Genomic DNA, 25,649 nt, shown 5'->3' on the forward strand with positions numbered 1-25,649 from the left:
GAGGGAGGGTTGGAAACATGCTTTTTAATGCAGGTGAGTGACATTCTACCAGTGGCCCGCAGGGGTTCAGGAGCAGACCAGGTGACAGAGCTGACAAAACAGTGTGGACAGCGGTTAGGAGGTGCAGCCAGCAACCTTCTGAAGCAAATGGACAGCACCTGGTCAGGAGTGAAGGCCAGCAGCACAAGAACCAGTAACACAGCAATATTTCTGAACAAATCTGAACTGGCAATATATATTGGCGCAAATCAGGCCACATTGTTTCTGATCTGACTCAGGAGGCCCTACAATCATTCTCAGCATACTGCGGAACTGCAGCTTCCTCTTTCCTCCTTCCCCCAGATTCGTTTGATTGCCTCCTGAAAGAGGTGGTGGTGGGAATGAAAGGTCCTATTTGCATTCCAAAGTGGAATGGCCAAAAACTGCTGAAGCCTCAAATATTTCCACAGGTGGAAAAGACCACTACATGCCTCATCAACACAATATATATGCTCCAGGAGACTAAAAAATTGGTCTAAATTAGTCTTTCTATCAGACTTTGGGCACTTCCACAGGTGAAAAACAATTGTGATAGCAACAACCACCATCATCTCCTCACAAACATTTTCCAAAGCTACTTTCAGGTTTTTTAACAAAAGCTTTTTTAACTCCTGCACGTATCGTTAAAGGAATACTAAGGAAGCAGTCACAGAATAGTATTCAAAATCAGCCCGAAAAAGTAACATATTCCAGCTCCAACAGCTGTACTAAAAACATCTCAACAGCCAGAACCAGCTCACAACCACCTATAGACTTGGAAATTAAGAAAGAGCTGTAGCTTTCTTTCCTCTCCCAGCTTCTACTCTGACATTTTTCAGGATAACTTTAAGGATTATCGCAAGTAATGTTTTTATGTGTAAGCTAAATTTTCAGGTCCAGGAACCTCTGTATCTATAGAATAACAAAAGCTAGTTGTATTTCTAAAACTAGCACAGTTTGGTGCCAGTTTTGACCTACCACAACTAATGCCACAAGAAAATTGTGTGGATTTCCTCACTTAAAAGATGCATGACTGCAGAGGGAACTAGCACCTTTTCAAGGAGACAGTCACCCACCAACCTGTGGGACCGATAGCAGACACATGCAAAATACAACTGCAGTCTTCAGCATGCGTGCGAGGGAGTAATTTTACAGTGTGAATCACAACTCTTCTGTACAAAATGCAGAGAGCAGCTGCCACTGTTCTCATGGGCCAGTGAGGATTATTAGCCCAAAGATTCCCCATCTCTCTCATGAAACTGGTCAGGGTAAATTAGTTGCATTTGGTGGATTCGAATTCCAGCAATAATTCTGCATCCACTTAGACTGAATTTAAATATGAAAAATGGCAACTACCATAACAACCGTATGTGAACTTGAATCTCCACTGACTCCGATTATCCATTGCCTTCTGCAGAGTTATCCATTCTCCTGCTCACATGCTGCCTTCACTTTCCAGAAACCTTCTTTACCTCGCTATCATCACATTGTGGCAGATTTGTGTTTCCCTACCTCTCTTGGAGAAGCATCATTATAATGTCCTGTGATGCACAATTTCCAAAATCTTTCCCATTAATGAAAACATCTCATGCAAATAAAGAACCCATCTCTGAAGGCCAGGGTAGAAGGTGAACACAAAAACGATACACCTGTCATCCACAGAGAGTACAAAAGCTAACCACCTAGCAACTCCTACTGACACGTGCATCCACAAACTGACACCAGAGGCCCCGATCAAGAGAGTGTAGCTTGCCTGTGGAGCCTGTTCATGGCAGTGATGTGATCAGGCAGCTTCTTTAAAGTCCGTATTTGAGTTTCCTTGAGACCAAGTAGCCTACAACACTCTCAACAGTGTAACTCACAACATAGCACAAACAGCTTTAGAAGAACGTTCTGTAACCAAGTGTTAGGCAGAGATCTCTCTACACTATATGCAATCTTTACCTTCCCCTACACTTCCCAAAGAGGTGTTTCCTCTTATAAGCAGAATAAAGAGCTCTTGTGTAGAAGAGTGATAGCACATCAGAATTCTGTCAACTCCTTTGCATCTAAAATCACACATCATTCTTCCCCCATACTCCAGTATCCCACATAACACTTATCCCCATGATAGTCAAGTCACAGTGCTTCAGAGTTCATGACTAAATTCAACTCAATGCATAGGTCTGATTTCTCATTTAAATGACATCACAAATTCAACAGAATTATTTATACTGACACATTACTAAATGATAAAAAGGAGTATCTCTTTACATTTATACTCTGAATAGTTTCAGAACTACAAGAAAGTGTTGACCACTATGAATCCTACCTACTGATCTACAACTGTTTTGAAAACCACAGAACATAAGCCATTTGTGATAGAAAAATACTCAAGAAATTTTGACATATGAATTAATTAATTTAGCTTTTCTGTTGCAACAGCTGTGTCCATGTGTGTGTATATATATATACGTATGCTTGAAAATAAACCTGAGCAAATACGTAACACAGCGCCAGTCTTGTCTATAAGGTGAGACACGGTAGTGCATAGTGAAGCTACTAATAAACTGATCCACATCTCTGGGAAAATGCTTTAAAGAGCCTGCGATATTTGTTCCTGTGTTTGAAAAAAGTGTCAAGTCCCATCAGCAAAAGCTCCCTCTGTCCCATATGAAAAGGTCACACTGTCAAATTTCATCAGTATGTGCACAGCGTCTCTTTGAAAAACATCCAACAGAATTTGTCAGAATTGCTACCAAAAGATTCCTCTATGCAAAATACATGCTCTTGCACTTAAGTTTACTGCACTCATGCACCCACAGAAAAAGACCATTTATCTTTCAAGTATTCTACCTGAAAGCCCACGCCAAAATCTTAGTTGCATAACTGAAATGAATCTATTCTTACCCAAAGAACAGAGGGAAGCTATGTGCTTACAAAAGGGAAGCAAACACACCAGCTTTCCATTTCAGGGCTCCCTAACAACACTTTGTTTTTCTTTCCATAGACAACCCCTCCCTCCCCATGTCGTTTACTACTAAAAGCTCTGCACTCCATGCCCACAGCAAACTGCTGCTGAACTGCATTTCACAAGGAGGCCCATCCCAGAGCACTATGGTTTTTGTCCAGTTCGGGAGGTCACTCTGCTGCACACCTCCTGTGACACAGAAGTTGCAGAGAAGTGTCTGGAAGGCATCCCTAGAGGTCCTCCGGTATCTGTACCCATGACTCAATGCACATCCAATCTTACCTATGCCATCTGATGTGTTTGCAGCATGTTTTTAAGGTTTCCAGTGTTAGAGCTTTTACAACCTTCCCAGGCAATCCAGTTCCACGTTTGATTATTGTCATCATTAGAATAGTTTTACATGTAACTTCCCCCCCTCCCCTGCAATTTAAGGCTATTACTTACTGCTGAGTTGTGCATGAACCTGAGCAATAGGCTATTCCTTTCCTTTTTTGAAGGAGACACAAGTAAGTGAAACCCATCAGGTGCAATCTTCTTTTGAGCCTTATTTTTTTAAATTTTTTCCTCCTAGAATAGAATGTGGTTACTCCATGTCTGGTCTTTTTGTTCTACTCTGTATTGTCCCTAGTTAGTTACATATCTCTCCGGGAGGAGATCCAACACTGACACAGTGTTACAGCTGAAGCCTCAATGAATGCCAACTCGAGTAGAAAGTCATTTCATACAGCTTATTGCTGGCTATAGTGCTGTTTCTGTATCTTAGTATGGTGACTTTGCTTTTCCTAAAAAGCATGTGTTATATTCAATCTGTAAACTACTATAACTCTGACATCTTTTTCAAACCCTCCCACCTTAACTATCTGCTCCAGATCATTTATGTAGCACAATAACCTCGAATGCATGTACATACTTGCACTTGCCACTACTGAATTTTATTCAGTGTTTTTTTAGATTATCTTTGCCATATGATTCTATGATTTGTCATGCTCATTTTGAAATCTCACCTTGTCCTCTGTCCACGCACTATTCTGTTTTCGTCGTCTGCAAATGTAACAGCGTATCTTCTATTCTATTATCCATCTCATTAATAAAAATACTGAGCAGATGCAAAGACACAACAGACTATTGGAACTTCATCAATTCTACCTCCCTTTCTGATACTCAGTTACTAATGAATATACCTTGGGTGCAATTGTAAAGTAGTTTAAGTTTCACACCATGGCAGTTTCATCAAGATTACATTTCCCTAGTTTCCTTACCACAGTATCATGCAAAACTGAGTCAAAACACCAAACTTCTCCCAGTCTACAAAGTTCTCTCTCTACAGGCAAAGACAAAACCTCTGTGTGTTCTAGGTGTTTCCAAATTGTTTCTCTGTTCCAGATCTTTTTTCTGATATCCTGTTCTTTCCAGTGAAACCAGCTCATAAAATGTTAAAGTGAGGAAGGGAGAAAAAAAAACATTGGAAATACTCTCAAATACATTACCAGTGCCAAGTTCGTTCTTGCACTCACACAACCTGCCCTGCAAAATGCCTGTGGTTAAATAGCACAGTGCAAGGTATATTAGGCATATACACTGATAATACACGGTCCTAACCTAATCTAGATAAACCCATAATGAAAACATACTCTACCATCCCATAACATATGGGAGATTTCCTAACATACAAGATTGGCAACACTTTTTTTTTTTTTTTTAAATAAGGCCAGGGAAGACTACGTTTGTCTGTCCTGCAGCTTAGCACTCAAGACAACAAATTAAAAACTCACAATACCTTTCCTGACCAACGTCATTTTGCACATGGAAGTCATGAAAAGGCAGAAACCAGTTTTGGTTTTGTTTTTTTTTTTTTTTTTCAAAAAATCCCTTTGGACATCACCATAAGTTTATCAAAACAGTCTGAATGAATGGTACCATACAGAACTAACCTAGCAGGTCTAAGACCGGGAGAGAGAAGCAAAATAATCACTCTACAAAAGCCTTTTTGTTTCTTATATAAATGATCTATAGATCACTTCCATTTGATGCTCTCTTCCTGGCTTTAAAACATGGCCAAAGGGATTGTTGCTGATTAATTTCTAAATCGAGGAGTATCATAAACGTAGTCACAAGTAGCCGTTTTCCACATCACAAATTTTATCAAGTGTCTACCATTCCTAAGCAACTCAACAACTTTTGCCATAAAGATTTACTGGCTCAGACAACAAAATTATTCTCACATATTTCACCTGTCTGCTGCTCACCCTACATATTTTTTTCTGCCTTTCCAATATAAACAAATAAGAAACAAAATAAACAGAAAGCACAAAAATAAGCCTTGTGAGCTTTTCCATTTCATTTTGAGAAAAGGTAACTTGCTAGAGTAGCCAGTTTATTTAAGCAGGGTGTTACATATGTTAGCTCAAGATTTGATCTTCTAACTGCCTCTTTTCTGAGTGCCCAAGTAAAACCCCACTTGACAAAAGACAAACATTTTTTTTTTGCTTAAGCAGCTAAAATGCACCTTAATTTTAAAGCAAGTTGCCATAAGTTAGAGGTCTCCAAGAAGAATAATCTTGCTAGAATCTGTCTGAGCTATAAAAACACACGTAAGCATGTGTCTAATAAACATTTACGACAGTTTTTCATTGCAGAGTAACCTCTTAGCTGGAGTCCAAAGTTCAGGCCAAACACAAAGACAGAGAAATTCTCTGAAACACAGAGAATTAGGGCCTTTTGCTCAAAGCCAAATGACCCTTCTAAAACTCAGTTTCCCAGCTTCAGTCAAAAGCCCCATATTTCACTTTAAGCTTTGCACCTTAGAAATATATGTGCTGATGCATCTTAAGCTGCAGCAGTCTGTCCTGGTGGTCCTTTGCTCATTATTCTTCATGGCCATTAGATTCTCCTTTCTAAGCGCCTGAAGCTGCTCACCTACTCCCGTTCCTCTCTCATTCAGTTCTTTCCAAATCCATTTTCTACACAGTTCAACTCATTGCAGAGTTCAGGAAGATGCCCTTTGAAAATTTGTCAGCTGATGTGCTCCTAGTTGGTCAGAGGATCCCTGACTGCTCTTCAGTTCCTAACTCAAGCTGACAACTCCGACTCACTTGCTGTTATCACTGGTGAACTGCAGCACAGGAATGAAGGGCCAAGGTGGGAACTCTTTAACCCACTTTTGTCAGGGAAGGTCCTTAAGCCTTACACATTACAGCCACCGATAATCACAGACAGATTCTGCTCTGCAAGTGTTTGCTCTGTCAAAAGACCAGCAAGCATTTTCAATAACTGAACTGCTAACAAGCCTCCCTTGATTTTCAAGAGAAAAAGAAAATTGGAAAGGATGAAGATAAAGGAGCAGAAATCCTGCTTAAACTTGCAATTCCTTCTTGCTTGCTATGGTTACTGAAGGAGCTTGGAGCATTAGTATCAAGAATACATTTGTAATTCCACTCATTAATAGCCCGTTCCTTTTTCAACTTAACAGTAAAAATTTGTTTACTGTTACTATGTGCAACTATGATTACATACAAGTACTTTTATGATTTTTAGAAAGAATTAGGAATAAAGTTATGTTTAGTTTTAGTAAAGCATTTTGCTTTGTCTTCTAATGTAACTTTTGAACAAGTAAATTAATTTGCCAACCTTCCAACTGAATGACAAACCATTCAAAGAACAGTATAGGGAGTGGGGGAAGCATAAAAAAAAAAAAATCAATCTTAGCTTGATGAAATTAGTGCATATCTATATACATTATGGTACTCCATGATGAAGGAGGAAAAAAGGAAAAAAAAAGAGGGGGTGGGTGGGCTTTGTAGCTTTGTTTTTATTAGTAGCAGATAGCCCACAAGTTCTGTACATGAACATACATTGTCTATTTCCTGTCATAGCCTCATCCAGATCTTCAGGAGGTTAATACGTTAAATATACAATTCTCTGACAGCTGAGACTAAGTAAAAAAGGGGCTCCTGCTTTTAAACATTATTTTTCTACATACTTTTAAGCAAGTGCTTGGTTCACTCCAAAGAAAGCTTAGTCTAACTCTCTAAGGCTAACATAAGTGTGGGTGGAGACACTAGTCCAACTTCAGCAGAATGACTAATTTCTAATTGCAGACTCTTTGTTAATGGTATTGATGCATAAACCATAAAAAGCACAGCTTGTCTCTCAGATGCCAGGTGCATATTTCATGGTCAGTAGCTAGAAAACATCCTCTTAATTGCAAACTGAACATATTGGATCTAGAGGTGATTAAAAAAAGCATTCTCTCTATAGGCTTGATCTGTACCCTATTGATCTTGGTGGCACCTAGACCAGGCTTAAAATGATTTGTAGACATTCACTTTTCCAAGTGAATCATTACATTTATAAAAATAGCTATTTAATACTTATTAACTGAAAGCACTGACAAGTCTCTTTAGTTTAAATAACCTTTCTGATGTATTTTCTGAACAAAGCCTTTGCCACAAAATATAAAAGAAACCTGATTAAACCATTTTGTAAATTATCAGCATTTTGACAAATTTTGAGTAACACTGATGCAGCTCATTTTAAGAGCCCCCCTCCATTAGCCAGATAGTCTAATCTTCATTTCATTTCTTCAGCACTGTTCCCTCTCTGGGAACAGGGACTATTCCCAATACTAGCAAGAAACCCCCAAAAGGATCTAGCACTTGGTACTAATTTTTTGTAACTTTAAATACATCTGTATGCATAACACATTTTCAAATTGATTTGAACCTAACAGTTAGAACATAATAACTGGGTGTATGAACACAAAAAACCCCAAACAAAAATACCCCGCCTCAAAACCCCAACTATGCACCCCACAAAATCCAGCAGCTAAATCAACACTGCCTTTTCAACATCCAGCTTCAAAATATTAAGATGAATGAAGAAACTGGTAAACCCAGAACTTTTCTCATACCGTCTGTATACCCCAATATAATTCTTCACAACAGTTTGTCAAGCTGAAACTTTCAGTGTTCAGACACATCAGAATTAGAAATTTTTGAATCATCGACAATGAAAAAAAGACACTTTCAAGTACATACTACATATAGCATGACATTTTCATAGTATTCAGTAAACTTTGGATGTTTTCCCCAAATTTATTTTCAGGCAGCCATGTAAGTATTAGTTTTAGAAAATAATCTAACCCTGAACTGCACTGGTAGCTAACCCTGAACTGCACTGGTAGTTACGCCTCTGAGATCGCACCTTTGGAGATTCGAGAGGATAACTATCTGGGTATTTGTGGTTTGAAATCCTGGCCATCTGAACCACTTACGCCTCTTGCTACAGGGTAAAACTAAACGAAGAGAGCAGAAGTAAAAAGATTGACATGAAAATTGCTACATTACATGTGCTGTATCTGGCAGTTTGCTAATTTTTGTGAATACAGTTTGTCTAGACACGTTCAGATCACTGCTTTAAAGGTAAAAGCCTAAGAGATAAAAATTATCAGTAATTGGACATTCTAAAAACATGCTAAATAAAACAGGAATGCTGACAGGCAACACCTAACATCTAACAGCCCCATAAATATTAGGAATCATAGCACATGGAAGACACTTTCTTCAGTCAGTATGCAGCTATTTCTGAGATTATTGTCCTATGCAAAGGCACGAAGTAATCAAAGCATGGCTACTATGAAAAAATAGCTAAGACCCAACAATTTTTTAATATAGTATAAATCAACATTCCTCTAATTACAGGGGAAGAACAGTAAGTTTGAAATTCTAGAAATGTTTATTTTACAGTGAACACTGAAAATATTTAGCTGTTTCCAGTTACAAGCTGGCGAACGACTCAGAGAAAAATTCATATCATTTGTACACTTAGGCTGCCAGACAAACCTTTCTATAAAATCGTCAGAAAAATTTTATTAGCTCCCTAACATCTCTCTCTGGCAGGCAGAAAGAATTAAACTTAGGTAGCAGGTTAATCTTGATATTACGTGGAGCTTTTTTTGTTGGCCTTAAGGAAATCTGGATAAATTATGAACTATTATTGAAAGCTTGCATTCTCAATGCCTTTGTCCTCTACCATAATCTTTACGGAATCTAGCAGTATCGCATGTATCCAACTTTGCATACATACAAGTTATGTCATATAAGCCTTTCTCCGGGAGGAACAGAGAATATCTTCTCTACAATGGCTGCTTCGCCATGAGAATATCCTCCAGCCTACAAAAATCTGCCTCAAAGCTGAGAAACAAGGGCTCTGCAGTCCTGCTTCAGCTGGTGCAGGATTACAAATTTAACAGAGAAGTATAAAATCCCAGTATTTATCTTTTTTTTTTTTTTTTACTTCCAATGACTGTTGTCAGTTTTACTGCCTTTAATGCTGAGGAAGAATTTATTACTCAATCCTAACTCACACAAGATGGCTTAAACAACATGTCCAAGTGTCAAAAACAAACTTCAACACTGAACTGCAGTGGTCCTTAGAAGAAATCCATATGTTTTGCAATTTTAGATATATTTTTACAATATCCTACCTGTAAAATGGAATTATCCAAATATATCCACAAGACCAGACTACTATGGAGCTTCCTCTAGTGGTCAGTACCTAAATCTTGTTTCTTCTGCTATTTACTGTAGTTAATTGTTATATACAAATACTGACATTCTGCATTCAAATGTTGTAAACTTGGGAAGGCAGTAGAGTTTATACTTCTTCTCTCCAATACAAAAGCCAAGGAAATTAAGCCAACATATAGCAAAACATTTATTGCTGATATTAAAAGGACAAGTAGTGAAGTCAGCAAAAAACAGAGTCAGTATTTTAGTATTCTGATTTTCCCCCTTGTGAATATGCATTATAGTATATTTAGTTATATGATCAAACATGACTTTCCCACCACAAGACTCAAGAAGCAAGACAGATGTTTGGCTTTTAAGTTGAGTCTTTAGATATTTGCTATGAATCATCCAAACTTTGTTTTGACCCTGGAATTAGTGTGTGTGTCTGTTTTAATGAGGCTCATCGCTGTACAATAGATTTGTTTCTGCAATACTCCTTTGATGGAAAGGAGTAATTAAAAAGGCATAGCAAAGCATTCACCAAATTTGAAGGCTACTGAAATCAGATGACAATTTGATATACCCCTAAAATACCACAACAAAAATCAAGGCAGCTCTATGGTATGGGATGGGAAATTAATAGAGTGAAATTTTATACTAAGCATCAGAAAGATTTCCTTACAGGTTGAAGTCATTAAGGAAGAAGAGGGAAAACCCAAATGTAGAAAGTGACAAATGCCCATTACAAAACATATTATACTGAACTATCCAGCTCTTTTTAAGAGTGCAATTATATAACATAACAGCCATCTCTTATTTCTGACTCAAAATTGAAATAAGGTATTTAGAGTTAGTAATCTGCTCAAGTGATATAACTGAAAATAATCACAAGGATTACATTATCTAAACTGCACAGCTAGTATAAAATCATATCACTCACGTGCAGTTTGAAAACGCTTTAAAAATCTGTGAACTGATAACTTTGATTTTAAGGTTATTCCCTGAAACAGCAGCAGTAACTTTCACATCTAGCTGAACAACTTCCATTGCCTGAGATTCTTTATTGCCTTCTTACACTAAAACCCAGAACTTCCTGCATCTTGTTTTGCCTTTGCACTTTCTTGCACTCTGGAACAAAAGAAATGCCCCCCAACCTTCCCCCCCCCGCCCTTAAACCCTGTAAAATTCAATTCAGCTTTGACAAAGACACTAAGTCCCCAAAATTGACATCGCCATTTATTTATACATTGCCAGCAACAATGTGCACTGCCAGTGCAACAATGACTGATGAAACATATAATGAAGCAGAAACTTTTTAATTGAAGGCCAGGGGCAAGTTATTTTCAAAACACTACTGCTAACCTCAACAAGGCTAACCTCACCAACTCCCTTAAATGCTCATCCCTCCATTGCAGAAGCTCCCATGAAGTTTCCACACACTTAAAAATAAAAAAAAAACCACCAACAACCAACCACTTTGAAAACTTACACACACTTTAAAAAAAAAAAAGCGAGAGAGAGAAGGGCATGACTGAAGTAACTAATGATTATATTTCTTTCCCTTTGCCTCTTTTCAGGATATTTGTCCCTGTGTTGCCAGCAGTTTGCCCTAGCATTCAAGCTGTGATTTGCCCCCTTGTGCATGTATTTAGGAACATGCTCACTGCAACTCCTTCAAAAGAGAGGCTGCTCAAATCATCCAGTGCAATGGTTACTCTAAGGGTATCTCAGCAGTTCAAATACCTGGCACTATGAATCCCTCTGCTGTCGGTATCTGCCTAACCTCATTCATTTTTACAGCTGGAATCAGCTGGAATGTGTCTGTTACTTGTCCTCAGGAGAGCACACAGCGAGGGATTTACAGCACAGTAACTAACCTCAGGTCTTGAGTTTGCTTATTCCCTGGCATACCATTACATCCTTGGGGAAAGATAATGCAGCTGACAAAAAAAAGTCACAGCCCCTCCAAATAAATAATTTCTCTCCAATTTTGGGGTGTGCTGCCAACTCCATTTATGTTCCTGGCTTTCTCTCAGCACGTTTCTAAAGCTGTGGGCTTTGTTAGAAGTATAAGGAAAGAGAAAGATTCAGTCAGCTTTCTTCTCAGAAAAAGGTCTGTGCCTGTTCCTCATCACTCTATAATGGCATTTTGGCATTACAGTAACTGAATACGCAGTGGTGTTTGGGTAGCAACCTAAGAGCCTGATAAATAAAACATGGAAGTTGAAGTAGAGAAAATTCAATAAAATTTCATGCATGCTTTTCATTTTTCATGCTGGGGATCAGAATATTAAGTACATTTCAGTGACCAGTTATGTATTCAGTATTAAAGTCACTCATCATTCCTCATATTCCATTAGAATTAGAAATGTCAACCAAAACCCAGCACGTCACAGAGACAGTACAAACAGTGAGTCAACAGTGCAATACCATACTTACATGTAAGTGACAGTTGTCTGTAACGAAATGCTTATGTTCTAAATAGACAAGACAAAGTACGTAGAAAGTATGTTTTGCCAGCATGGAATTGCAGGTAAACGGGAGCCAGAGACTACTCTTCCTACACACACATTCTAGGGTTTAGTACACTTAGAAGTTATAGAATCAATATGGTTCTAAAAAGCATGGTCCTGACAGTAATTCTAATGCATCAAAGTATTTCAATTTTAGGATTTTGTTAACTGCTCAGTTGCTGGTAAATATCAATAAAACCCCTCTTATATAATACAACAGAACGTGAAAAGAAACTGTCAATGTACCTGTATGGTATTGCTTACAGCTTTAAAAAGAATAGCAGCTATTCTTTGGCTTATCTCTGTATACCAGATTTTAAGTTAGAAGTGCAGACCTTTTTGTGCAAAAGTTCACTTTAAACAACATACAACTTACGCATTTCTTCAACGACGTCTGGATCACATTCTCTGTATTTGTCTATTTCTGCCTTCAGCTGCTCTTTTTTCTGCCGGAGGGCAGCAAGTTCCTCTACCAGAGCTGCACGTTCTGCCTGAGGATTCAAAGTATGTTGGGAAATACAAAAAAAAAAAAAAAAAAAACCACCAAAAAAACCCCCCAAAAATAAAAATCAGTAATTATTGCACAGAACGTTTTTCAAGAATAAAACTATGTAAATTTAAAAGCTGCTTTCACTATTGTTTCCTGTCAATTAACCAGCTGAGCATTTTATGCACACACAGAACTCTCAGTCACACTAAATGATAGAGTACAAACTGGAAGGAAAAAAAAAAATTAAGGCTAAAATGGATAAACAAAAGAACAATTTTCTACAACCTGTGAACTTGATGTGGTTTGACAAACTCCAAACAGATCTAATTGTTGGGCTTAAAGGTTAAATGATATTTAGGAGTGCTAGTCTTGTAATTAAAGACAGCATTACAGAAAAACCTGTCATTCATGCTTCCACAAATTGGGATGCTGTGTATGAACACACTCTGAATTTATTTTTCTCCTTCTTTTTTCCCCACAACTTAAGAGCAGTGGTCTCAAAAATAAATTCAGATATTTATGCCATGGTAGTCTTCACTGGAAGAGTACACAATATTGACCTCAAATATTCTATTGACCAGTAAGAATCTGCAGACACTGACTCAACACAAGCTCTCCGATAGCCAACTCAGCACATACTTCTAATTCAGTCTGTAGTGACAACCAAACACTTTAACTGGCTGATATTCAAAGAACTCATCCTAGGGCACTGGGTAGCCTAAAAAAGCCAGATAGCATGAATTTGTAAACCATCAGGTTTCTAGCCAATGGCAATCTCCATGGCAGCCCAGCAGTCTCAGGTAGTTTTTTGGGGGTTGGTGGTTTTTTTGTTTTGGTTTTTTTTCCCGCACCTCCATATTCCCAGTGCTTTTGTCAACAGTCTGGATACAGCACGTTCTGAAAATGCAGATTGGAAATCAAAAGCTTCCAGATGCTGGGGTATGGAGGCCAGCTGCTCAGAGACCCGCAACATGATCTAGATTTCTCAGGACTTCTTCCTGATGTATAATCTGGAACCAAAGTGTTGGAAGCATCAGCCAGAATAGGATTTCCAGGACCAATAGCTTCTTGTGATGAGGGCAGGCCACATCATGGAGAAGGCCAAGTCTCAAACATTCTGGATTCTAAGATTTGGCACTTTCCTACAAAATTTAATTCTACCTGAAAGCTTCTGGCTGTCCCTGTTTATATATTTATTTATTGGAGGTTTAAACCACCTTAGACTGAGCCTCTCAAATCAGCAACTTAGAATACCATACGAAATATTTCTAAGTAATATACTACTTCATATATAAGGTAAATATGAAGCCTAAGTATTTTTTTGCAGTGTTAACAGCTTCAGCATGCAAAGAGCACCAAGCTTACATGGCTGCTCAGAATAATAATTTAGAAATCTAGCTATAAGTTTAAAAAAAAAAAAGAGGACCCCCAACACCTAAGTTTGTAGTTGTTATATTTAGCAGTTCAGCAACCATTGGCAACTTTGGTACATACCTCTGAGTAGTTCAAGTTTTAAGATAGCTTTAAATCTGAAAAAGCCTGGAAGATTACCAGACTTCAGGCAGTCACACATTTTCTCAGCCTTGGAGCAGCCAGTTGTCAATATTTTACTCATTAGTGCATGATCAACTAAGGAATAATCTAATATCTGATTTTTTTCTGTCCCTTTCTCATCTCCAGCATTTAGAATTCTTAATGGATTTCCAAGGACTACATTAGCACTCACAAGCCATTCATACTTGCAGCCCTATTTCTTGGTAGGAATGCCTCCGCCCCCCCAAAGCGACTTACAGTATCTTCACGTCCAATTTTTGATTTCTCAATGCTTTTTTGTAAAGCTTCTTTTTTCTGACTGCTTTCAGCAAACTGATAAAGGAAACAAAGAACAAAATCAACCTATTTCAGTAACATATATTAAACATACCTATAAGATACGTACACATAGAAATATATTTAAATAAACAGGTGGATATAAACTTTAAAGTATATAAATTAATATATATTTATAATATATAATAAACATAAACACAAAATAAATACAAAAGCACCAACATATATGTCTGCAGCTCTGAACTGTAGAAAAGAATTACAGGAAGCAATGTAAAATGTAAGAAATTTTCACTCCCGCTGCACATAAGCTTGTTATGTACTGCATGTTCAGCATAGGACCAAAATCCTATTTCATACCATAATCTCGCATCTCTATGCAAAGGACTCCATGACATGGATGCTTTGGATTAGATTATTTCCTTTGGTCCTTTTCCAGCTCTCCTTATTCAATGGAAGCAGTAACAAAAGCTGTAGCAGATCCACCTGCTCAACTGCTGATACCAGTCTTCTCAAAGTCTGGGATGCCATTGGCATGGCCCCAATCCCTTTTGCATATTGGTGAATAGAAGCCTCTACAGCTCAAAGGCTATAAAGGTAAAGCCACGGCCCCCTTTTTCTGTGCTGCACTCACACTGCTAGACTTCAGAGTTCCCTTCCTTCAGGCCTGAGGCAGAGGCATCAAACAGAAGTTGCATCTCACAGGGCTGCTGTGAATACTCCCTCCATTTTCCTCTTACTCCAGAAGGAATAATTTGTAAAGAGAGATCTCTCTCCATTAACCTGCCACCCATCTTGAACCATGCCCTTCCAGTTTAGTTGGAGGTTTTCCAGAGACACTTTGGAAACTCTTAAACTGAGCAGGATGTAGGACTTGCCCCTCAGGGACACAATAATCAGCATTAGCCAAAGCACTGTGAAATAGTAATTGAGATAAATGAGAATGCAAAAAAAAATTCTAATAAAATACAGATTGGAAACTAGTTACTTCATTTGAAACCAAACACAAAAGACAAAAAGGAAAAAAAAAACACAAACAAAAAGGAAACAATAGCATACTTTGTAAGTACTTGCTCTTTGGTTTAGCTTTAAGATGTTCTGAGCACGAGCCAAGTAGAAAACTAGTGTATCAGGCTAATTGTGAAGATGATGAAGGTGGCTGTCAGAGCCCAGGTTTCATTCTACCTTCCCCCCAAACCCTCACATGGAATCTCCACGTCTACATTCCCTTTCTCACTGAGGATCCCACGGAGTGGAAAAGCATTCCTCGAGATTTTTTGCAATCCCTAGCCTTGATAATTTAACCATATCATTTATATATTTGTGAAGCTGAAACACCAAGACCACATTCATACAATGCAAACAGAACAGTTTTGGAGCTATAATCACTTCTCAATTTCTATTTAAACTCACATGCAGTCTGTATTTTCAGAAACATACTAAATGTAAATGAATGATAAATATCAGGCAGAGCTTACTGCCAAGTCTTAGAGATCAGCCTTAATGGTAAAAAGAAACTCCATACTGGTGGTCCGTATAGATTAGTACCCAGCCCAACTGCAGCCCGTTGGGTTTAGGGGTTCCTTTTATTGTTCAATTTTTAAGAATTAATTACTCTTCCTGGGTAAGTATGTGTTCATGCACGTGTGAACATACATTCATCTTTCAAAAAGAATGTTATAGTTTTTCTTGAATTTATATAGAAATCACACTAATGGTAAGGCACATATAATTTGGGGAAAAATAGATCCAGCTGTTTACTCATTGCTCTCAGTGCAAGTAACCACAGAAGCAGTGTGGGTTTCAGTATGTGGCTTGAAGTACACCAACATCTTAATTTGGGTGGATAGTTAAACAGTACTCTTTCCGGGCTTTCCCCAAAATTCTTAAAAAATGAAGTGTGTTAGTCCCCACATTATGCCATACTCAACGGAAGTATCCAGTTCAGAAGAGGACAAGTATTTAGGTGCAGTTTGCAGTTCATGCAGCCCAGGGAAGACAAACACCAGAGCACACATCATTCACTATCTCTGAAAAAAGAATTTTTCTGGAACAAAACTCGCAGAGGAAGCAGAGAAGCCAAGGACCCTATCTAGGCCTGTATACAACTGCAAAGAATAAGCCAGTGCTTTCTACACGAGAGGCCATAAAGGTGTCGCCTTCTCTGTTTTTTTTCATATTCATGAAGTTCTTTAGGACTGTTTCTGCATTCTCCAAAATGGAATCACAGAAGGAGCTCTCAGGGAATTGCAATAAGATCATAAAAGCTGGTTTCCAGCTTGGAAGCATGTTTCCCAGTATGGCATCTTATTATTTTCTTGGTCCTCCATATTCCACAGCATTTAATCACGAAAGAGACAAACACTGAGAACTACAGACATTTCTTAAATTCTGACCTATATAACATGCAAGGTTGCCGTGCCACAAGGTTAGAAGATTAGAAGATCTTCTGTTTAAAAGCAATGACGATTTTTATATAATTTTATTCAAGATTTTGCTTTCTTCTCTCACAGATTTTAATTTCTTGGGTTTTCTTTTTAATTCTGTCTTCACAATCAAGAATTTACAAAATAACATGAAACCACAGCTTTTTTGTGTATTATCTAGAAGTCACAGTAGGTATTCCCATGACAACAAATAAAAGATGAGGATAAGGAAAGAAACAGCAGAAGGCAGCGAGATATTGAAAAAAAGCCCCAAACATAAGACAAGGATGCAAAGGGCGAGGAACAGATGGCCAGGGTCTGTGCAAGGAATCTATGACGAAGGGAGAAGCAGGAAGGCTTGGATACAGAGGTGGGAACACAGCTCAAAATAACTGTACATGGAAGGAGGAAAGACAGCAAGGATAAAGGAGTCAGAAGAAGGATGAATACAGATAATACAATACTTAACTGAGAGGTAAGGGCAAATGACAGATGACAGGTTATAGGGCATTCAAAGAAAAAAAGAAAGCAGAATTTGCAAGCGTTATGTATGTATGACAGCAGAGGATCACATCTGGCCAAATACAACGACTTACTTTTCGACTCACCAGCTGTAGAAAAGCCCGATTGCAAAGAAGCACAGTAGCAGATGGAAGATTTCAATCCTTGGAGCAATCCTGGGACATTTTTCAAGGGAGTTGGCAAATAATTTCTCAAGGAACATTAACCATTCTGAGAGAAATCTGACTCCCACTAATACCAGCGAGATTGATCTGGAGAAAAAAAATACTTATTGTCTCCCCTCTACGTTTCTTAAGAGAGGTGTCTGGTCTGACACACAACCAACCTTCTGCCACAAGTGTAACTGACCAGGTGCAGAAAACAAGTACAGAAAGAGATACTCTGCTGTACTGGAAAGCTTCATGTCTCCAGTCAGTCTGACTGCTCTGGATCAGCACACAATTAAGGATGCAAGAAAGATGGAAAAATGTCATCTAGGGGAAAGCTGTTCAAAGGAGGGGAGACTAAATAATTAAGTAAAATATTCTCCACAAGAGCACTTTCAGTGTTTGCAAAATATGGTGGGAGCCTATAAACCAACAGATTAGTGAACTAACTAACTAGTGTCTATGAAACAGGAGAGTTGGGAAACAGTTCCTTTAATTTTAGAGACCACTGCAGTCAATTCAGTGACCACTGGCCTAGCTTCAACACTAATTCAATCCAAAGTCCCCCAAAGGGATGTTTCTTCTTACTTTGCAAAGGTCTCACAATGTTTAGCTATACATTTGTGCAGTGGTTTGCATGCGCTAACTGCTCCGTGCTGACGATAACCATCAGTTCCGTCACAGGCCTTGGGGTCTGGTTTGTATCAAAGGATACAGATTAGATGAACACAGGTAATTTATAATACACTATGCACGTATTATTACTAGGATTCCACTTTGGCAAGTCCGTGATGTACATTTGGAAGAGGAACATTTAATCCTGACATGTAACAGCAGAAAGTTTCGATTCTCTTCCTTCTCAAAACCTGCCTGATGCTGTCCTAGCTCTACACGACTGGATTTTTATTCTCCAGCAAAAGTTTTTGTTGGTCGTATTCCTCCTGGTTCCTCACTCTTAACCACTCTAACCACCAATATCCCACCAAACATGTAGTTTGTCTCCCTAGCATATTAAAATATCTACAAACCTGGTGTAAGCCATGCAAACACAGACCCTAGTATGTACCCTGGACAAGAATCAAACCAAGGTCTCATATGCTAACCACCAGGAGCATTCACAGCTGTTATCCCACTGTCATTATGGTCTTAAAGAGAAGTATCATACGCTCAGTTTTCTTTCAGCCAAAACACTCAACCAAAAATGGTATTAAGGACTTCTGCTATTGTGAGCACCACTCACTGTGGCACTACAGAAGAATTAAAGACATCCATTTTTTAATTGTTTGTAACTTTGCAAAGTTAATGCTTTGGGTCTGAAGCTCACTATGCTTTGTTTCAGGCCACAGGCAAGGGCTTGTTTGCTTTTAGCTTAAACAAAGGCAGTTCAAGAGTTTTAGGGTGACATTTGCAGTAGATGGGTGTATTTCTTTCCTATGTTAAACCTAACCTACCACTGAAAAACTTAAATGGAATTGACAGAAGGCATGGAAAGAAAGTACTTCAAAGCATTCCTCTAGATTTTAAAGAAAGACAAAAAAAAAATTTGAAGCCAGAAAGCAGACTAATAATATATAGAGAGTAAAAATGCAAAGATTAACAGACAAAGAACACTCTGAAAATATTGGAAACAGACCCTGTTGTGTTAAAAGAAAGGCACAGAACATTACTAAAAGAAACTGCTCAGCAATCACTGTTGACTAAAACAATAAAATTTAAAAGAGGGGGGGAAAAAAAAAAAGGCCCGTTGATGTGCAGAATTGCTTTCCAAAGTACTACATAAAGTAAGCATACAACTACTTTTTTTACATATACAGTCACAAATTCATGCTGCCAGGGCCTCCAAATACAGAGAAGGAAACTTTTAAGTGAGCTAATTATTCCTGCAGCAGAGTAGAGAGTACTACTGTGAACTGCAGTATGGTCACTCCTGCTCTGCTCTCAGGATGCCTGCGTACCACTCAGCAAGTGCCAGTTTTGCACGTAACCCAACCAGTGACCTGAACTACAGCAGGAGCCGGTCCCAGGATCACTGGGACTTTAGTCAGAGCTGTGACGTACTCTTAGTGAAACACAGACAGTGTACACAGACACTTGTCATGTAAATACAACTAAAAGACCTTTTTCTTTTAACATTTGTGAAAGGAAGAGAAAAGAAGCATGCAATGTCTTACCCCAAGTCATTACAAGTCACTTCAGCGATATGAAGTAGGGAATCATGTTTGCTGGGAATTAGAAGGCACGTGAGAGAAGCAACTGGGAGACTGCAATGGTTCAACAAATACAGGTAAGAACAAGAGTAGAGGTTAAAGCAATATAGAATAAGATTTTTTAACTCTGAAGAACAAACAAGAAGATTTTTTCAGCAAGAGAACACCATAAAATGGATGGGAAACAGAGTGTAGAAAAAGAGAAGAGCGAGTTAGGGCCCACCATATTTCTGCACTCACAAGAATTTTTTTTATTAAAATACTGCATTATAGGTATACTGGAGAAGTGTTACCATAAAAAGATTACTTCATTTTTAATGCAATCTTTGAAAGAGTCAGTTCAAAAACTTGGGATAAGGTAGGGAATAAATATAATTTCCCGGAGGAAAAGGAGACCCAAACCAAGTTATATTTGCTATTCAAAACAAAGGGCTGGTGCACTGATTCTTTGAAGTGAATAATACTTGTTCCAAAATATCATGCTATTAATACTGCCAGTGTACAAGTTCTAGCTTTTTAAAGAAGTACATAAGAGGTAACAATGAGTATTTTTTTAGTTTTGGATTGTAACTTACATCAGTGATTAAAAAAAACAAAAGGTATCAGTCACTCAAGCTAAATAAGTGAAGTTTTTTTCAGACAACTAACTAAACAAATATCTGACTCTTGGGACAATTGTCCATAAAAGCACTATAACAATTCTCAAAAAAAAGAATTCTGAAGTTAGATTTCTGCACTCATGAGCAGTATTTATATGTTTTGCTAGAATATTCAGGTGGGTATTACTGATTTACTTGCCCCTCCCACAAACACAATCTATTTTGTGTTTCAAGATTAAATCTAGACCTATAATCCTGGCTTATTTAGCATGATAACACATGAAAGTAAAAGTGAAGTATCACATGGTAAATTAGGCATGGCTCTGTTCTCAGGGCATGGTGAGTGTGAGGCGAGTCCTTCTTCCTGCAATTGCTTTTGGATAAAGAAAACAGAGCATGCAGGGTATCCAGAAGAAACAAATGAGGAATTTCCCCTCCATTGGAACCTTCACCCATCCATGTACAAGCCTTCTATTGCTAGCTGCGGCTATTTTAAAGATTATTTCTATATAGTACACCTCTCTACATTAAAAGTAGCTTTTAATTCAATTATTTTCCATCTTTTTAGATTTGCCATCACAGTTAAATTAAAGTTTACTTAGATAAGATGTCTTGCCCTGAGCTTTTGTTTCTGCCTCATTCATTTGCAACACCATTTGGTAAGTACTAGTTATGCAACAGAAAATAACCACTCCAGGCCAATCTCCTTAATAGACAAAAGGTGAAAGAAACAGTTGTGCAGGCTGAATGAAAGAACTGAATTTCTCTGGCTGCTTTCAGAGTTGGCATAATTGGCACGACCTGAGGGACAGATGGCCGTCTACTCAGATACAAATACCAAGTATGCCCAATCAATCTAAAAAAAAAAAAAAAAGCTGAAATGCCTCATTCTTCAACCCTGTTTCACACATGCAAGCAGTCTAATAGGGCAAGCTGAAAGAGCCAAAAGGCATTCGCATGACTGACAGAACTATGGAAAATTTTAATACCTGGACATGAAGGATGCTTGTTACTGCATATTAGTGTATTTACTAAACCTACAAAGTCCAAGGTGATAGTTAACAGGTCTGGTCAAGGCAGAAAGAACACTGAAAAATAATTTCCCTTGGAAATAAAGGGAGGGAAAGAAGAAAAGTTTTAATTTTTCCCTAAAGGGCTTTTAAAGATTGCTATCCTAACCAGCTGGGCCATACACTGACAGTGCCTTCAGGGACTAAGCACAGACAGTCCCAAGTTAAAACACAATATTCATCTGATACTCCCTGAGCTCAGGTCCTGCCTAAAGACTACGAAAAACAAATCAAAACTTTATTCCACAGACTTTAAAGAAAGCCCAAATTCTACACTGAGATATAATCAGTAAAATAAAAAGCCTCAGTAAAACACAAGCTATCAAATTTCAGAGTTTTGACAGCACTCTTACATATTCGCTCTTTACGCCAATTTCATCATTTTTAAGTAATGCTCAGACAGGTAACCAAGTCATCTCAAATTCCCAATACAAAGAAAAGTCTTTGATGCAACTACCATGTGTTCAACAATAATGAGCTGTTTGACTATGATGAGAAAGAGCTTCCCTCTCAAGTCTCCCTGCTTCAAACTAACTCCACACATTTTGGTTTCATACTCCAGTTTTTTATTGTTTTTATTTCATTCCTTTTAGAAGAGGAAAATGCTATGAAGTGAGACTTATATAATTGCATGCTGGTATTTTTATTTCTGCATGCATGCTAATTTTCTGAGATAAAATAAGCTCTATTAATTGAATGACAAGATTTTAAGGTGAAAGTCAAAGTTCACATTAAATAAGATTACAACTCACCGTTGCCACCAAATCCAGCTTTGAAAGTAGCTTTGCCTCCACCTTATCGCCAGGCTGGAAGCTCTCAGCTTACAGCAGAGGCAAACTTACAGGTTTGCCAGACAGCACAGAACATCTAAGCCTTTAAGCTTTCTCAGGATGATGGGTTTCTGCTAGTATGCTGAACTGTCACTCACAGCTGCCATGCCTACTGTGGGGCACGGGGAGATGGGCAGGGCTGCATCTGTGCCAAATTTGACTGGGCTTCTGGAGCAAGAACCCCATGTTTATTCCCAATTTCTTTACATTTCAGATCAACAGTTTCATTGCAATGTCAGGAATGGAGCCAGCAGCCAGCATGCAAGCCTCTTCGAAAACAAAAGGTAAACTGTGTGATGACATTACCTAAAAAATTCAGTTTCACAGAAAACACTGTTAGAAAAAGCTAGTATTTTTTCCTGCATTGTATCAGAATGAATACAGTAACAATACATCCTTTTTAAGGCAGTAGGATTCTTCCTTCAAACCCATTTTATAATCTTTACAGTTACTACAGAGCCAGCTTTTTTTCTTTTTTTTTTTTTTTTTTTTTTTAAAAATACTGCTCTTAAATCACGCCCATTTTAGCTTATGCTCATCAAGAAAGCAGGAAAGGAAAACCTACGCTTCACAGTTGCCATCAATCTAGTTACATATTAACAGCTAGTAAAAGGAAAAGCATGAAATTTAACTAATGAACACCAAATTATAAGGTTGCTTAATTCTAACAGAAGCCTCCAGAGCACTGTATTTTTAGAAGTCTGCCATGACAGCAGTAACTAAGCATACCCTCCAGGGCTTTGTAGCATGCCATTAAACATAATTCCAGAAGGCTCTAATAAGTTACAGCATTAGAAGAGTATTCTCCACTGGACATTTTAGGACTTACTAAATTCAGAATCATTTCAAGTCATCAACATTTTTTAAATGCAAGATGCAAAAAGGTAACAAAAACCCTGGACTGCTTCAAATAAAACTTTATTAGCATCTTCCAGGAGACTGATCCGGGAAATAAGATTTACAGGATGAACAAAAAAATAAGCACAGATATAACCAATATATTCTCAATGTTTAAGTGACACAAATTCTCAGCTGCCTGCTTTTAGGATACTCCTTACTGCTACAGCTCCCACTGGATGGTATGAAGTTAGCTAGTCATACCATACCAGCTTCACAGTTGGCCATTTCTTTATGTGTCTAGTCTGTTATTTCAAAGGAAGTGTACACATCTGTGAAAGGCTGAAAATAGGGAGGGATCACTAATTGCCTCTGGTGGGAGAGTCATTACTATGCAAGAGAAAAAAAAAAAAAAAAACCAAACCAGAAGGGAATGGAATCACACAGCAGACTGGGGCTGCAGATTATCAAAACGGCCAGGCCAATCCAAGGAAGAATAAATAAATAAAGTAGAAAGGTAATGAGATGCCGTCAAATATGAGGGGAAAAAAAGAGAGGCCCAGTCAGGACATGGGAAGACTGTCGTAACTGCTTAGTCAACCTGCTGGGATCCTGCCTATATATTACAGTGGGCATTAAGAGAGAAAACTTTCCAGGAAAAATAAAAGCCTAATTGCTGAAAAGGGACAAATTATTACTTTTCCTGCAACCTAATAAAATTAAATTGTAAGCATACATATTAGAGAAAAATGTCTAAATAAATAATTCCTAACAAAAGTCACATGCATTAGTTGCAAAAGCAGTGATTACTTCTCTGGTTTTAGAGGACAATTCTTTAACTATGCTATCTATTCCCTAACATTAATAAAATTCATACTAAAAAGACAGCCCTAAGCTTTTCTAAGAGATACTTCAGCAAAGCTTAAGATCATGATGAACCTTAAGACACTTTATGCATGCAAACCCTTTATGTTCAATAAAGGAAAAAAGTATTTTTAAAAACCTACTGAACAGTGAATTACTACAGCTATTCAGTTGAGCATAATGTGAAAATCTTGCACCCAAAAGATAAACTGTTCTATCAGAAGCATTAGGCCACGGATTCCAAAGGTGTTGCACATGTAGTTTCTAGGGATAGCCTATCACTGCCATGAGGAGAATAAGCAGCGAGACCCTGCATTCAAAACCATCAATAGAGGCTGAAAATTTAATTAGAGATTCGAGGTGTGTAAGGAGCTCTGTTAAAAGCTGATACACCATCTACTGAGGACACTGCAATGAAGCAATGCAAAAAGCTTGCTTCACAGCGCTAGGTCCCATATGGCTGATTCAAAGCACCAGCTAGGGTACGCATCTTGTCCAGCATCTTCAGCAAAGTCACCAGACTCCAAGCACCATAAGGCCCCTCACTGAACATCTGTCATTGCCACAGATTTGTACCTCAGTTCAGGATCAACTACTTTAAGCCAGCCACCTCTGAGTAATTGTACCTACCTGCAGTCCAGAATCAATCTCTGAACTGTGGGGAAATACACTGACAACTGAGCGAGTCAATTGGATCAAGGAGGCGGCTGCTCAGGCTGAAACACTGTGGACAGCAGAAGTTTCTTGTGCTGTTTCTTGTCAGTGGTCTCAAGCAGCCTCTACTCAACAACTTTCTATGCAGTAATCTAGTCACAGTATTTGAGGAGGAAAAATATATCTGTCTAAAAGGATAGAAATAAACCAAGCTGCATCTTGAAAGAACTTTCTGATCATTAAAACTCAAGATTTTCTGTGTACATTCTGAACAAATAAGGTTCTCTCCTTTTACTTATGTTGTCAAACATCTCCAAGAGGCTTCAAGCCAGATTAGTCACCAATATGATTTTTTTTTCCATTAACTATATTCAAACAATGTGCATTCCTAACAAAAGCATTTCCTAATAAAGCATTCCCCGAGTCTCTCTTTTTTTTTTTTAATAAAATAAATCCTTTCTCTTTTCATATTCCAATGCTCATAAGTACAAACAATTTGATGCATGTGAAGTCACTTTATTTCAACAAGTTCATTCCTGGTTTGTTTTTTGTTATTGTTTTTTTTTTTTTAAACTAGCTGCCAAAGGAGAAGTTAGGATGTACTGACTTCTAAATTCTTCCCCTGGCTCAATATATGAGTCATGGGAAGTGAAAATCCCTCCTCTTACCAACCCTAGGGCAAGGATTTAAGGAATGAAACATCAACTAATCCCTTCCATCTTAACTAACACTGGCCCAATGCAATGCTTAGTGGGAGAAAAAAAATTACCAGAAACTCTCCCCAAGTCTCTGTTCCTCACGTATATATTGAAGCAAGCACAGGGAACAGCAAAAAGTCCACCCTGTGTCCTGATCTAAAAAGATTCTGTTTAATCTTTGTTGCAGTACAAGGTGACACCATTCTGCTATCAGTCTCAGAAGGAACAGCTATAATACTGTTTGCTGTTAAACCTTCCCTTGCAAAGCCTAAGTATACAAAAGAATAACCCACAAGAACGCAATGTCATGAAAAATAAGGTGTGACAATTAACAATAAAATTTTGAAATGAATGGTTTTGAACTGAACAGTGGAATGAACTGTCACAAAACTAGATGTCATAACCATTACACGTGATGGAGCCCTGCTTTCCGGGAGATGGCTGCACACCTGCCTGCCAATAGGAAGCAGTGAATTAATTCCTTGTTTT

The 25,649-nt window shown here is 38.1% G+C and overlaps 1 protein-coding gene across 1 annotated transcript in view; it reads right to left on the reverse strand.

The window, feature by feature from the left end:
- MND1 (meiotic nuclear divisions 1) overlaps positions 1 to 25,649 on the reverse strand; it is a 44,064-nt gene that overhangs the window by 6,156 nt on the left and 12,259 nt on the right. Inside the window, exons 5-6 of the mRNA XM_009634816.2 lie at positions 14,272 to 14,346; positions 12,367 to 12,481 (exon numbers count right to left, since the gene is read on the reverse strand). Coding sequence (XP_009633111.2) covers positions 12,367 to 12,481; positions 14,272 to 14,346 — 190 coding nt within the window. The remainder of the gene's footprint in view (positions 1 to 12,366; positions 12,482 to 14,271; positions 14,347 to 25,649) is intronic.

Source organism: Egretta garzetta, unplaced genomic scaffold, assembly GCF_000687185.1.
Source record: "Egretta garzetta isolate BGI_Z169 unplaced genomic scaffold, ASM68718v1 scaffold32, whole genome shotgun sequence".
NCBI classification, from domain to species: Eukaryota; Metazoa; Chordata; class Aves; order Pelecaniformes; family Ardeidae; genus Egretta; species Egretta garzetta.